General features: G+C 35.4%; 1 protein-coding gene across 2 annotated transcripts in view; it reads right to left on the minus strand.

The window, feature by feature from the left end:
* UBR1 (ubiquitin protein ligase E3 component n-recognin 1) overlaps positions 1-16381 on the minus strand; it is a 166080-nt gene that overhangs the window by 17425 nt on the left and 132274 nt on the right. For both annotated transcript variants that reach the window (XM_059059472.2, XM_059059471.2), the window contains exons 36-42: positions 14261-14316; positions 13103-13199; positions 9005-9072; positions 7863-8013; positions 3166-3253; positions 1718-1851; positions 172-280 (exon numbers count right to left, since the gene is read on the minus strand). In XM_059059472.2, coding sequence (XP_058915455.1) covers positions 172-280; positions 1718-1851; positions 3166-3253; positions 7863-8013; positions 9005-9072; positions 13103-13199; positions 14261-14316 — 703 coding nt within the window. The remainder of the gene's footprint in view (positions 1-171; positions 281-1717; positions 1852-3165; positions 3254-7862; positions 8014-9004; positions 9073-13102; positions 13200-14260; positions 14317-16381) is intronic.

The raw sequence follows: 16381 nt of genomic DNA on the forward strand, positions 1-16381 counted from the left end.
CCATTTCTGCTGGTCTTATCCCCAACTCCTTATGTGTGTGAATTAGGAATCTCGTATATTTTGTCACCCCTTCAAATGATGCTAATCAATCTAAAAGCTTAGCAAATATTTTTAATATAACATTTCCAAACTGTATAATAACCCAATAATGATATTTTAACCCCACAGTACCTCTGCAGGAGGGGCCTTACAGTATCCCAATATTTCTGGAAAAGCAGGAACAAATTTGTGGGTAAAGATAAATAGCTACAGAGTGCACTGTACTCTGCTTCTGAAGGATCTGCAAGAAAATAAAAATACATTTAATAAGTACATTATTCTTACCTGGTCAACAATAGAGTTTCTACATTGTTTATGCTCATTTCTATACTCTGTCTATACAGAGTATACTTTGTACTCTATAAAACTGTGGGTGACAAGACACAGTGATCCTTTTTTTAAAAAAATTTATTTATTTATTTCACAGTGATCCTTTTAAATCTGATTGAGTCATTATCCTGATCAGACTTCTCCAACATCAAACCACCACAAAAATACAAAATACAAAAGTCCTTATTGTGGCATAAAGGCCCTACCTGATCTGGACCTCATCTCCTACCACCCTCCCCCTGTTCAATAGGCTTCGGCCACTCATCTCTACTATTCCTCGACTATGTCAAGCAAAGCCTTTGCAGTTATTGTTCCTTCTGCTTAGGAATACTCTTCCTTCAATCACCAGCCTAGTTCAACCCTATCTCCTTTTTCAACGTCCCTTTGCTCAATATCTCCTCACAAAGAAGGCTTCCATGACTCTACCCCAGCATTCTCTACTCCCATGACCTGCTTTATTTTTCTTTGCAGCACTTATTACCATTTCATATTATACTATATATATTTATCTGTTTGTTTATATTTCATCTCCTCTCAATAAAAGAAAGGACTTTATCTTATCTGTTGCCATACTACAGCACTGACTAGATAATATATGATTTTTAAAAAAATGAAAACAACAGATCTGTACTGACAACCACTTGGAAAGTAGCATCGTATTTATACAGAATCAGAACAAACCTACATCTAACAAACCCTACTGAACTGAGTTCAAGATATAGAACCCTCTTAAGGCTGACCTGAGAAAAGGACAAAAGAATTTCTGAGCTAATTTGATGACTCTTCCAAAATCATACAAACCTTCTGATTTTTACCCATACAAAGCCACAAGGAAACCTTCTCTACCTTGATGTAGATTTAAGGCAAGTAAAGGAGAAAGGAAATGATTCTGTTACTCAAATACACATAGCCTTGGTTTATCACAACAGGCCTTTCCCAGCGCACTTTAACTCTTTCATAATAGATACAGTCATATGTTCAAAATTCAAGAAACAGAGTATATAATAAAAAATTCCTCCTACCTAGCCAAACAGTTCTCTTCACTTAAAAGCAATCAATCTTTCTAATTTCTTGTATACCCTATCCATTATACTCTGCACGCAGGCATTTTGTAAGCTCAAGTACAAAAACTGTACATAGATAGGAGCCACGAATAGGTTTTGCAGACTGTGAGACTAATCTGGTTTCTGGCCTCACCTTTTACCTACACCAGGGCAGGGGCGCACACATGTTTGGAATGAACACTGATGAAAGAAGTGAGGAATGAAGTGGTTTTGCCTGCTCTCTCTTCTTGAGGTTGAAGGGACAATAATTATTTACTACTCTGTGATTTCATTTTCCTACTTACTGGTAAATAGTTCTTCAGGTGGAGTTACTCCAAGTAAATAGTGGAAAAACAATGCAGCACAGCGAAGATAAGGGATGATGCCATTCTTCAACGAGACCCATAAATACCAGCCAGGAATACCACACCCAATGCAGCTAAGAGGCAATAATTCCAGAACAGAACAGAATACAGATCAGACTAAAACCTAGATTGTAAACACATCCCCTTTAAAAAACATAGCTAAGCATTAAATAATTTTTTATCCATTTAATTTTTAAATATTTAAAACAAAATATTTAACTAGCTAAAGAAAACCACAAATCTTGCATTTTTTACCAGGTAGATGTTTAAGGCAAAGAACAATTTTTTTCTTTCTCCTAACCCTTTAATGAAATGTGGAGCAAATATATTTAGCAATAACTAACCAAAGCAGCCAAGTTAGCTAAAAACAAAAAGTTAATACTTTCCTGATTTCTGTATTAAAATTGGTGATTTGCAGGGCAGTGAAACTAATCTATATAATACTATAATCTTACAATATAAAGAGTGAACCTTAATGTAAACTATGGACTGTAGTTAATAACAATGTATCAATACTGGTTCAACAACTTAACAAATGTACCACACAAATGCAAGACATTAATAATGGAGAAATTGGTGGCGGGAGGGAGGAAATGGGAACTCTTTGTACTTTCTATTCAACATTTCTGTAAACCTAAAATAGCTCTAAAAAATAGTCTATTAACATAAAAATAAATACACATGCACACATATTCAGTACTTAAACTAAAAGAAAAAAGTTGACTGGTGAAGAAGATGCAAACAAAGAGCAAAATTTGGCAGCAGATGAAGCGCAGCAGAGCACTCTATTGTACTTTTGGTTTTAACCTCTGCATTGCCAATATATTTCACATATTACTCACAGCAGCCTTAAAAAACCTCTAGGTAGTTAAGTGTATTAACTGTATGAATTGCTTTAAAAGGACAACCTATTTTCAACTTTTTACATTTATTTAAATTCTAACTGCTGCATATTGTTAAAATTCTATCATCTTTTGCCTATGTTCCCATAACAGTTTACAAGAGTCAAGATGTGTCAAAACTTGTTTTAGACTCAGAAACAAATGAATGGGTAGGTTTTACTTGTTGTTATTCCAAAAGCCTTTTAACTGATTTTTAAAAACTGGAATTAAAATGGTTCAGGGCTTCCCTGGTGGCGCAGTGGTTGAGAGTCCACCTGCTGATGCAGGGGACACGGGTTCGTGCCCCGGTACGGGAAGATCCCACATGCTGTGGAGCGGCTGGGCCCGTGAGCCATGGCTGCTGAGGCTGCGCGTCCGGAGCCTGTGCTCCTCAACGGGAGAGGCCACAACAGTGAGAGGCCCATGTACCGCAAAAACACAAAAAAAAACCCCAAAAAACAAAAGAAACAATACTGAAATAGACTGGACTAATGGACTGTTACTCACCCACTTGTATACTGAGAAACTTCTGCCAAGAAAGAAGATGCAGAACGAGCCTCTTCACTCTCTTCTTGAATTTGTGCAAGGGGGAGACCTGAAAAAGAAATTCTGAAAGATAAATCTATGAATTTGCTATTCAATTTATCAATTAAACCTCAATTTCATGGTTCCAGGAAAATAAGCAATGTCAACTCAACTGAGGTTCCTTCCCTTGTTCTCAGTCTAAACTGTTGACCCTGAATATTAAAACTGTTACATAAACTTTAACAGTATGTTAGCTAGAGAAACAAATAGGGAAGAATCACAGCCTTGCTAAACATGACGTTTAATAAATATTTACTTCATTATAACATGACCAGGTAAATAAATTAGTGGTCATCTACCTCTGCTCTGGGTTCCTAGCTGTCCTGGCTAGCAGGTAGAAATTCAACCTCTAGAAAGGAAAGTAGGTTGCTGTTCTGCCTTCTTGCTCAAGCAAAGAGACACATAAAAAGAATGTGTGGGGTTATTTTCCTCCATAATCTATCCTTAACCTTTAGTAGGACCATCCTAAACCTTTCCAGCAACTGTCACCTCTCCCACTTAAGTTAAAATTCTGTGTAAGCCACTGAAGTTCCCTGAACTTTAGTTTTATTGTATTAAAACGGGGATAAAAATGCCTACCTTCAGTCTGCTGCGAGGGATGGGTACAGCACATTTGAGTAGTACTCTCGTTTTAAAAATATTTTGTTTATCCATTAATTCATCTGAAAGGCCACAGTTAAAATTACCCTGAGTCTCTTACCTTGAATATTGCCAGTTCTTTTCCTTTTTCAATTAAGGTCTCTTTAGAAAATACACTTTTTTTTTTAAAGGAAAATATATCATGAACTCGTACTGATATTTCCAATTTAAATGTAAGAGTTCAATATTTGTATATGACTTTTTTTTTTCAGTACGAGGTAAATTTTACATGCAATAAAATGCACAAATATTAAATGTACCATTTAATGAATTTTGACAAATGCACACACCCATGTAACAAGATCTTTTTACATTAATTAACTTTATTTTTTAAAGCAGCTTTAGGTTCACAGCAAAACTGAGAGAAAAGCACAGATTTCCATATACCCACTGTTCCCAAACACCTACAATCTCTCCCACTATCAGCACCATTCACCAGAACTGGCACATTTGTTACAACCTATATTGACACATCATTATCACCCAAAGTCCATAGTTTACATTAGAGATAATTCTTGCTATTGTACACTCTATAGGTTTTGACAAATGTATAAGATGTATCCATTAGTATAGTATCCCTCAGAGTAGTTTCATTAAACCCTAAAAACCCTCTGTGCTCTGCCTATTCACCTCTCTCTCCCCTAACCCTTGCCAATCACCACTGGTCATTTTACTATCTCATAGTTTTGCATTTTCCAGAATGTCATATAGTTGGAATCATACAGTATGTTGCCTTTTCAAATTTGCTTTTTTCATTTAGTTATATGTATTTAAGTTTCCTCCATGTCTTTTCATTGCTTCACAGCTCATTTCTTTTTAGCACTGAAGATTACTCCATTGCTTGGATGTACCACAGTTTATTTATCCAGTCACAAGGACATATGGGTTGCTACCAAGTTTTAGCAATTATGAATAAAGCTGCTATAAACATCTGTGTGCAGGTTTAGTGTGGACATGGGTTTTCAGTTCATTTGGGTAGGTGCCAAGGAGTATGACTGCTGGACTGTATGGTAGGAGTATGTTTAGTTTGGTTAAGAAACTGCCAAACTGTATTTCAAAGTGGCATGGACTTCATTCCTACCAGCAATGAATGAGAGTTCCTGTTGCTCCACATCCTTGCCAGTACTCAGTGCTGTCAGTGTTCTGGATTTTGCCCATTCTGATAGATGTATACTGGTATCTCATTGTTTTAATTCTCTAATGACACCTAATATTAAACATCTTTTAATATGCTTATTTGCCATCTGGATATCTTCTTTGGCAAGGTGTCTGTTCAGGTCTTTTGTCCATTTTTAACAAGGTTGTTTGTTTTCTTACTATTGAATCTTAGAGGAGTTCTTTGTATATTTTGGATAACAGTTCTTTATCAGATGCATCTTTTGCAAACCCATTCAACCAGTTTGTGGCTTAACTTCTCCCTCTCCTGATAATAATCTTTTGTAGAACAGAAGTTTTGAATTGTAATGAAGTCCAACGTAACAATTATTTCTTTCATGTATTGTACCTTTGGTGTTGTACCTAAAAAGTCATTGTATACCCAAGGTCACCTAGGTTTTCTCCTATGTTATCTTCTAGGAGTTTTATATATATATATATATATATATATATATATATATATTTTTTTTTTTGTTGTTGTTGTTGTTGTTGTTGTTGTTGTTGTTGTTGTTGTTGCAGTAGGCGGGCCTCTCACTGTCGTGGCCTCTCCCGCTGTGGAGCACAGGCTCCGGACGTGAAGTCTCAGCAGCCATGGCTCACAGGCCTAGCCGCTCCGCGGCATGTGGGATCTTCCCGGACTGGGGGCACAAACCCGTGTACCCTGCATCGGCAGGCGGACCCTCAACCACTGCGCCACCAGGGAAGCCCTATAGTTTTGTATTTTTACATTTAGGTCTATAATCCATTTTTAGTTAATTTTTGGGAAAGGTGTAAGATCTGTGTCTGTGTCTTGTATGTGGATATCCAGTTGTTCCAGCACAATTTGTTGAAAAGATTATCTTTCCTCCATTGGTCTTTGCTTCTTCATCAAAGATCAATTGACTATATTTATGTGGGTCTATTTGGGGGCTCTCTGTTTCATTCCATTGATTCATTGGTCTGTTCTTTCACCAGTACCACACTGTCTTGATTCCTGTAGCTTTACAGTAAATCTTAAAGTCAAGTAGTATCAGTCCTCTGACTTTGTTCTTCTCCTTCAATACTGAGTTGGCTATTCTGAGTCTTCTCCCTCTCCATATAAACTTACAATCAGTCTGTTGATACCAAAAAAATAACTTGCAGGGATTCTGACTGGGAGATTATTTGGTTTTTACTTAACTTTTCTGAATTTATTCTTGTGTGTCTTCCTTCTTATACTGAAAATTTGGTTCCCAATGACATTAACACAATCACTTATTTGCTTTAAAAACTGCCTAAAATAATTTCAAAATAACAATATTAGTACTACTGATACCACTAACTGAGTCCAATTTAAGATTTTTTTTTTGTAGTTCTTACATTATCAGAATATATCCTACTAGGGAAGTACAATTGAAATACTGTTTTTTAAAGTCACTTAAGCAATTATTTTCTTGACACACTTGTTAGGTTCATTTGTTGTTTTCAATCATCAAAAAATTACTTTCACCATTTAGATTTTTTTTTTTTTTTAGTTAAGTATAATTAGGGTTCTTAAATTAAATCAACTACATTAAAAAGACATTCACAAGAGTCTTTGCTCAAAGTATTGTACTCTTTACTTTGTCCTAGAGGCAATTCTTTTTAATTAGTTTTCAGTTTATACTTCTGCTGTTTCATTTATTTAAAAAATAAGCAAGTATGAATATATGTAAGCATGTATACGCATGAATATACATAAAATACCTCACACAAAGGTATATACTAAAATTAGTGTTCTGTACCCTACTTTTTTCACTTAATAATATATCCTGGAGATCACTTCTTCAATAGATCTTGTTCATTCCGTTTTATTAGCTACACAGCATTCTATTATATGGATATACCATAGGTCATACAACCAATCTCCCAGTTTTTTGCTATTCCAAATAATGTCACAATGAATAATCTGTGCTTATATCCTTTCATATTTTTGCCAGTAGAGCTTTGGGGTAGATTCCTAGAAGTGGAATTGGTGGGTCAAAAGGTAAATGCATATGTAATTTTGCTAGATACTGTTCTAAGGTCACTTTAATTATCTGTCCTCTAAATTATTTGAACTTTCAGTAGCCTTTATTGATCACTGATACTCAAAATCCAACTTTGCTTTCTATTAAGAGCAGAGTCTAAAAGGACAACTATACCACAATTCCATGATATTATATTACTCATGTATCCTCAAATGAACATTCGTCCAAAAAATATTTATTGAGTTCTTACTGGGTATAACAAAAGTTGCTAGACACTTGAAGCTTATGAGGGAAGATTTTGAAATTTGAATGTTCCCTATTAAAGAAACAGTAGGCATAGAGGAGCAGGGAGAAAGGAGAAGCAGGGAAAGGAGTGGAACAACAGTAAGAGATAACTATAAAATAAGACACTATGTGATAAATGCTATAAAATGAACAAAGTACTATCATTCTAGCTGGAGGAATCAAGAATGTTTCGTAGACAGGCTTATCAAAAGGCTGAAAGTATTTAGGTAGGGACAAACACTGCAGAGACTTAATCCTCAACCTTGAGATTGGAGAATTTGAAAAAAAAAAAAAAAAAAAAGAAAGGGAAAAGCAGATCCAAATGGTCTCCATGTATACCTAGAGAGCAGCTGCAAGATAGAGAATCAAGTGGTTGAGCTAATTATTCCTGTCACAGTTCTTCTAACCTTTCTGTTTAAACAGCATCCATAAAGAAACAAATGAACAGTCATTCAATAAGAGACATAATATAGAATTTAAAAATTATAAAATGATTAATCACAAGAATAATTAATTTTGCCAATAAATCATGGGCAAATGTTATTTACAGTTAACAACTAATAGGAGCTTTACCTGTGTCTGTGGTAAGTAGTATCTGAAGCATGTGTGCCATGGTGATCAAATGGAAGAGATAAAGGTGGTTATAGGAAGAACTAATTGATGAAGGCTGCAGATCAACAGCATCATCCCAATACAAGGATGGGAATGCTAACACAGTACCCACCTATGAGAGAAAATGGACATCAACATGGGTAAAAACAAAGACCAACACAAGTTAATCTCATAACTAAATGTAAAGAACACCAGATCCTGCACTGTTTGTGTTTTTTTTAATAACCACCATATTTTTCCTAATTATTCAACAAGATATTTTACAATATAATATACCATAAATAGAGGACAAATGTCATCACCAAACAGATTTAACCCTTTGCTGGGTCTACTTATTCTAGTTCTAAGTAGTGGTCTCAACCCTACGGTTTTAGAAGATTCAACATTACAATTACTTGGGGAGCTCTTAAAATAGCACTGATACACAGGCCCCACCTGAGTCCAATCAAATCATAATCTCAGGTGGCAGGGCCCATTTACGAGCATTCTTTTCAAGGTTCCCCTAAGAGATTCCAAAAGATAGGGTGACAACCACTGGGTAGAGGATACTGGCTAACCTTGCATCCACAAACTCCACGCTCCCAACTTCACCATGGCTCTCTCTAGAGAACTTGCTTTGAAGGAATGGAATCTTCACAGGGATGGAAAAGCTGTGCAAGAAACTCACAAAACAGTTGCCACCCAACCATAGGTTTTTTGGGGGAAGCCTGGATGCACCCATGGCCTGGTCCCTATCACGAATAATTAATGATTTTAAGACAGCTCACCCCATCATTCACCGCTTAGAATGTAAACAAAATGAGAAAAAGAGGAAGGGGGAAAATACATTATTAGAAAAAGTTTGCTTGTATAGACACTAACTAAATATAATCAACTAGAATAAGACCTATTACAAAGTAAAGGGTAAATGTGGTTTCATTTTTAAAGTGATTTTCATGGTCTCAGTCAAATCTGTATCTATGTGTAAAGGGAATGGACAAAAGAGACTAAACTTTGAACACTGATAATTTATAATCTTGAACAAAGAGCATACATTTCAATGAGGAAAACACATGAAATTCTAAGCTTGAGTGACTTAAAAAAAAAATTTACTGAACACTTACCAAAACATGAAATAGATCTACAGATAGAAGGCAAGGTGTAGCTTCTGATTTTAGGTTAGGAAGAACAACTAAAAAAACAAAAAAACCTTAATGTAATTCAGTCAGTCATATAGCAATGTAGTTAAATATAATGCAAGATATAAAAATCTAAAACAAAAATTTAACAGGGTTATAATACAGAAACTGATAAACTGGTAATATCACACCTTTAAGATATGGGAACCATAATTAAAGATAAACTAAACTGAGAAAAGGCTCTAAAAAGCCCTGGATGCAAATTAATGGTTGAAATATAAGATACAGGGGCAAAGGGTAAATAAACTAGGATGACTGAAGTAAGAAATTGTTCGATAAGTATTTGCTGAATGAAAAAGAATTCCTTTTATACAATGTTCCCTACCACATTTTCCCCCCTAACTACGCATTTCTAAATGTTCTGTGATACATAAAAGACATGAACAAATTTGGGGTTTGGAGCAGGGAGAGCATGAAAAGCACTGTAAATGAAAGGAGTATGGAGATGATCCTCCTGAATTAAAACTAGATAATGGGTTTGTATGGACTGATGAATGGAAGGAAATGCAGACAGCTCAAAAACTTTGTCTTTCTGATTTAATCAGTCTCTAAATTTGGAAGTCAGAGAAAGAGTGACAAGGAAGTGAAATCAAGAATTCAAAATAACAGTAAGGGTTTTGTATATATAAAAATGAGGGAATTAATTTCATTTCAATAAAGCTATTATTTGTTTAAAATTCAGACTAGGTGAATTTCTTAACCCCAAATCCAATATTCCTAACAAAACCATAAAAGTTAAGAGCATGGGCTTTGGAGTCAAACAGAAATGGGATGTAGTACTTCCTGCGACTATTTGCCATAAGCAAGGTACTTGACTTCTCTAAGTCTACAGTGTATACAAGATTGTTGAGAGGTTCGTTAACATGTGCATTAAAAGTACTTATCCTGAGCTTGGCATACAGTAATCGATAAATGCTATTAATATTGGCTTTAAGAAACAAAGTGATAACAGGGCTCTGCCATTAACTAGCTATGTTAATAGCTAAATAGCTATAAATAAATAAATAAATCTTTCATTTATGCTAAATTAAATATCTCAGCAAAACTTATGTGATATAGCAGGAAGAGCATAGGTTTTATGGTCAGGCTTGGATTCAAATACTAGTTCTGCCTCTTTTTATGACCTCCGTCAAGTCACATAACTTCTCTGTGCCTCAGTTTCTTCATCTGTAAATCAGGAAAATGATAATTTCCTTGAAGAATGGCAGTTCAAAGACATGATTATATAAAAAGATCCTTGTACAATGCCTGGTACATACATGGCAGTGAGCATTGTATGTCTTGTTGCTACTGCAGAATCAACATGTTACAACATTATTCATCACCTTTCACCCAAAACAGCTCTCTATCGTGGACTTTCTGGACTTCCCTATTTCTCTCAATAATCTAGTTACTCATTTTAATTCAAAATCTTGCCTCCACCCATCACAATTCCCTCCCTAATTTACGCTACTACATGCAGATGCATGTTACCTTTAATTTTTTCTTTTTTCAATTCAACCTATACAATATCAAATTAACTTTAGAATATTATTGCTCAAAATGTTTCAAAAATTCCCAATAACCTGAAGAATAAAGTTCAAACTTCTCATTGGGGCATTTAAGATCCTCTTTTTATCAAAACATCTTCATGCTTCTCTATCTATCTATAGGTGCCACTACTCCTATCAAACTTGAGTAACTTGAACATATCACATGCTTTCCTACCTCCTCAATCTCTGTTTAAATTGTGCCCTGGGCTTAGAAGGCTGTCCCTGTTCCACTCAACTTTTTTTTTTTTTTTTTTTTTTGGTGGTACGCGGGCCTCTCCTGTTGCAGAGTACAGGCTCCGGACGCACAGGCTCAGCGGCCATGGCTCACGGGCCCAGCTGCTCCATGGCATGTGGGATCTTCCAGGACCGGGGCATGAACCCGTGTCCCCTGCATTGGCAGGTGGACTCTCAACCACTGCGCCATCAGGGAAGCCCCTCAACTTATCTTTATGGACCCTGTTAGAGAAAAAAAAACAGCAGAGCCCCATAGTGATCCCTTCCTGTCTCAATTCTTGAAGCATGTATTCTTACCATACATCTGGCATTTGGCTACATTATAATGTGAGTTTTCACAGAGGTTCTGCTTCTTTAATTCAATCATAAGCCTTACAAATGGCAGGGACCATATCTTATACCCCTATACAGAGTTTATAGCCCTAACACCTTGCAAATAAAGATGTTCCTGCTAATAAATTTTCACACACCAAACTTTTACATAAAGGCACAAAGCTACATTACAAAGCAAAAGCACATCAATTCTATTAGTTACTGCCAATTAGAGATTATGCACTATTATTTCAGTTTCTGCTATCTGTGATTATGTTAAATAGTCTCCTTGTTTGGTGCTTATTTTGAGGTGTTTTAAACATTATAAATCCCATAACGTGCGATGAATGTAAAAGCAGGGAGACTATTTGGAAGTGCTGGTAAAACAAGGTATCTAAATTATAACTGAAATGAAAAGAGATACCAAAAAATTAAAAAACAAAACCAAGGGCTTCCCTGGTGGCGCAGTGGTTCAGAGTCTGCCTGCTGATGCAGGGGACACGGGTTCGTGCCCCAGTCCGGGAAGATCCCACGTGCCGTGGAGCGGCTGGGCCCGTGAGCCATGGCCGCTGGGCCTGCACGTCCGGAGCCTGTGCTCTGCAACGGGAGAGGCCATAACAGTGAGAGGCCCGCGTACCGCAAAAAAAAAAAAAAAAAAAAAAAAAAAAAAAAAAAAAAAAATTACTGTGCAAATATAGGATAAACTGTTAACAGGAAGAGGTCCTAAGAAAAAGAAGCACGTGTAACACATGCAAAATTCTGGGCCTGTGCAACTGACCAATAAGAGAAAAAGTAAATGAAAAAACAGAAAAAATTTAAAAAAACAGAAAAAATTTAAGTGTGTAGCTAGGGAACAGCAATAATATTAGATTCCTATTAGCATGAGATTAATTCAGGAGATAGCTGGAAATTAACTTGAAGATATAAAACTTGGAATGGTAAAAATTCTAATGAAATTTAGGTGGCAGATTTGGATGGAGCCATGGAACCTCCATGTCATTAGAGTGACAGAGAGCTGCCCAGGAAGAGCTCCCTAAGAAGCTTGTGGGAATCAACAAGGAGGAAAGTGACCTGTTTCAACAGACTTTCAAGATAAAGTAACTGGTCAATTTCGGGAAAAAAAGCCTGTTAGATCAGTGAGAAAAAAACTATGCCTGGCTTTAAAGCTTAAAAAGACTGAATGACTCTCTTATTTGGTAGACACATACCTAGTAAGTACAAGCTTAAACCTCTTTATCTGTGACATATTGAACTTATGAATAAAAAGACTTATAAAAACAGTCTTTTTTAAGCCTGACCTATTTAGACGCAAAGGAGCTCCTGTAGTACAAATACCTAAATGGAAACACAGGCAACCAAAATGAAAGCCAAATCATTCTACTACTGTATAACCTCTAATCTCTCTTTTTATTTTTACATTGAGTACCATATGGGCTTAATTTCTAGCTTGTTAGAATCTAAAAAAAAAAAAAAAACCCAACTCAGCTGTTATAGCCTGTTTCTCAAAGAAAAGGGCATGCATGGACCTACAGTCTGAGATTACCACACTTAGCACTTCTATTATTTTTACATAACTTTGATATACACCAGCAAAACTAAACATATTTTTAAATGATCTAGCCACATCACTGCTCCCTTTTCTAACCAGACTGAGAGATACAAGATGTTAGTGATTGTGGATGCTGGTTCAAAAAAGCCCCTAGGTGGGTATAACCGATACACGTTGACAACATTTGAAAACACTTCGTTTTAAAAATAAGATTGCAGGTATTAAAGGAGCAGCCATGTGTTTTGCTTTCTTTTTGTTTTTTCTTTTGTAAGGTGGTGGTGGTGAGTATCCAAAATTAGTACAGTGTGTTGTTTCCTAATAAAATACACTGCCAGAAATGCAATGGGAAAAGACACATAAATAACATAATAATAATAATTCAGAGAAGATTTCTACCTGATAGAAGACGAATCAGATGTTTCTGTATCAGGACCTGAGAACAGGTAATCCTTTGTGCAACGGCAAACTGCATTAATGCTTTCAGACCATTATGCTAGATTGTAAGAGAGGGGAAGAGAAAAAGATAAAGGAAGATAAAAGACCTAAGTCATTCACTGTAAAAACCAATCCCAGTCTGCAAAAATTAGTGCAGACTTACTATATACTTTACATTCTTGCAAATTTAGTTACAATATTTTTAATACTTCTAAAAAGTTTTATGACTTCACTGAATTTTTTTAGTAGATTTTCCCATGACAAAGAGGTATTAAAGATATAATCATCTCAATTCTCATTTAAGTACTCATTTTCCCCAGAGTCATTCTCTTAAATGTCTGGCCTAAATTATTCTATTGAGGCCTGTGCAAATAAACGTATTATAGAAATTCTAAAATGATGGCAGAAAATCACTGAATTCAGGGAACAGATCTTCTGCTTCCCAGATGGAAGGATGGGAACTATAGGGAAGCACATCGTGGACTCCAAGCCCCCTGTGTCAGCTATCAGATAATAAGAGAGAGAGAGAAATGGCTAGGAGGTAGGTGGTCTAGGGAATCCTGTTGCCCAGTTTGTTTTCACAGGGCTACTGAGCACATTTCTTAAGTACTGTTTTTCAGGGTCCCCAATGTTATGAGGCTTGGGCCTGAGGCAGGAGTATAGTTATACAGAGTCAGGATCTGCCCATCAAGGAGTCATGTTTAGTTTTATTTTTATTAGTTTTAGTTTTATTCTTGAATTCAGTATGATGATTTATCCAGAGCTATGCCGGCATTAATACTTAATATTAATGATGGTACAAAATTAGTGAGAAGGAAAAATGTAGGAGACACTAGGATTCTGATTTGGAAATAAACAGAGAAGGGGATAAAAACTAACCAAGTATCATCAGAAATCTTTCTGTGAATTACATTTAACCACCAAGATTGAGAAAACTCTCCAAAGTGCACAATGTTGGCCTTTCAGTCTCCTATGAACTGAAGTAGCTTTTTTTTTTAAACAGAATTCTGCTAACTTTCACAGAAAAAGGAATAAAGATTTTTTTAAATGATAAATTTACTGTGGACTCCCTAAAAAAGCATACCATGAGTTACATGTACCCTGTTGGAATACACATACCTGTCTATTTTGAAGTGCTCCAAACAAAGGTTTTCCTTCATCTCCCAAGAGGTTTTCTCAAAGAGTAAGAAAAACGGAAATGATAAATTCTGAATACTGCTACAATTGTATACTTGGTTTCTGTCTATCAGATGTTCTTTAACTAATCTTATTTTTGACCAGATGCTTTGCACTTTTCCCCTTCAAAATTTCATGTTTAAGTCTATGCCAAAATTCCCCCCCCGCCAAATTTTAAAAAATATTTATTTATTTCGCTGCACCGAGTCTTAGTTGCGGCACACGGGATCATCGTTGCTACATGTGGGCTCTTTTAGTTGTGGCATGCGGCACTGGGTCAAACCCGGGCCCCCTGCATTGGAAGCACGGAGTCTTAACCACTGGACCACCAGGGAAGTCCCCCAAATTTCCAAATTTTTGAGTGAGAAAATACTACAGAGACAAATGTAGATCATTCACAAATTGCTACTACAAATAATAAAGTCCCTGCAGCAATCAATACAGAATACCTGGGAAAAACAAAGCATTCTGGTTCATTTATCCTCCTTTAAAAAAAAAATTTCTATGCAAAAGAAATTTTTTTTCTTTAATTGAAGTATAGTTGACTTACAATATTATATTAAGTTCTGGTGTATAGTAATTTGATATTTTTACAGATTATACTCCATACAAAGTTATAAAATACTGACTATATTCCTGTGCTTTGTATTACTTCTTTGTAACATTTATTTTATACCTAGTAGTTTGTACCTCTTAATCTCCTTCACCTATTTTGCCCCTACCCCTACCCCTCTCCCCTCTGGTAACCACTAGTTTGTCCTTTGTATCTGTGAGTCTGTTTGCTATATTTGTTCATTTGTTTTATATTTTAGATAGCACATATATAAATAAAAACATACAGTATTTGTCCTTCTCTGCAAAAAATGTTTGAATATGTAATTTTTAAAATATAGTAACACCTATCTTGTTAAAAAATAAAACATAAGACAGATGTAAGTAACCTTATTGCTCTTTTAGATACTATTAAAAAACAATTAGATTTATAGGATAAAAAGATGAAACTGAAAATACCAAAAAAGCATGGGTTCAGAAATATATTTTGCCTTGTTGGCTAGAGTATTTATTACTAAATTACTCTTATTTTCACCGATCCTTGGCAGCAAACACATCTGTGAGAGTGAAAGGCTTATTTCCTATTTTCTTTTTGCATTTTTTTATCATGTATTTTTTCTTATTCTAGCTTTGAAGAAAGCAGAAAAAATAGAAGAACAGAACTGGCTAAAAATGCACAAAATTTTGGCTGATCTAGACACCATGAAACACAAAATGCGATAGTTAAAAGGTCAGTATGAACTAAATCTAGTACCACCATGTTTAATTCTAAATGTAACCTCAATTTGCTGGTAATTTTTTTACAATTAGATATCAGATGTTTAACTGAATATTATATATTGTGTTACAAAAGTCACTTGAGCAAGTCTAAAACCTACTAATATATCTTTTCAGTTCAGTACTGATTTTATATTTGTAAATTTTATAATAAAATGAGTACCACATGATTTCTATATACATTTTTAAAATTTTGAGGATGTGTGGATCATATAACCACCCTATTGGTTTTGAAACAATTCCTGAACTGACATTTTATGGACTTTGGAATTAGTCATTAAACAAAACTTTGTTATTTCTTGGGTATTGCTTGGGAAGAAGTTTTGTTAAATAATCTGAGTGAGGAAGTACTAAATTCTTCAGAGATTAGTGCCCTTATCTCAGAAGGGCTCCCTCTTGTTAAGCAGCATAAGATATGTTATTCATAAAGTGATCGATTGACAATATTTGTCCTCTTCTTCCATTCTCTTTGTCAGACCCTCTGTTTTGATTCCTCAACTATTTTTCATAACTGTGCCAACACATCCTGTATATGTCTCTCCACACCCACAGGGAGTGAGTTAAGTTAACTGTTTATGTACTAGGAATAAAGTATAGCATTATATCCACTGGATGGAAAAAGCCCTAGAGTGAAAACTATATAACACTCTATTAATCAAATAGATTCCAATTACTATGTTACAGAAACACATATGAAGATTCAGTCCTATTCTCCAATGAATTTCTCATCTACTC

Source organism: Kogia breviceps, chromosome 3 (genome assembly GCF_026419965.1).
Source record: "Kogia breviceps isolate mKogBre1 chromosome 3, mKogBre1 haplotype 1, whole genome shotgun sequence".
NCBI classification, from domain to species: domain Eukaryota; kingdom Metazoa; phylum Chordata; class Mammalia; order Artiodactyla; family Physeteridae; genus Kogia; species Kogia breviceps.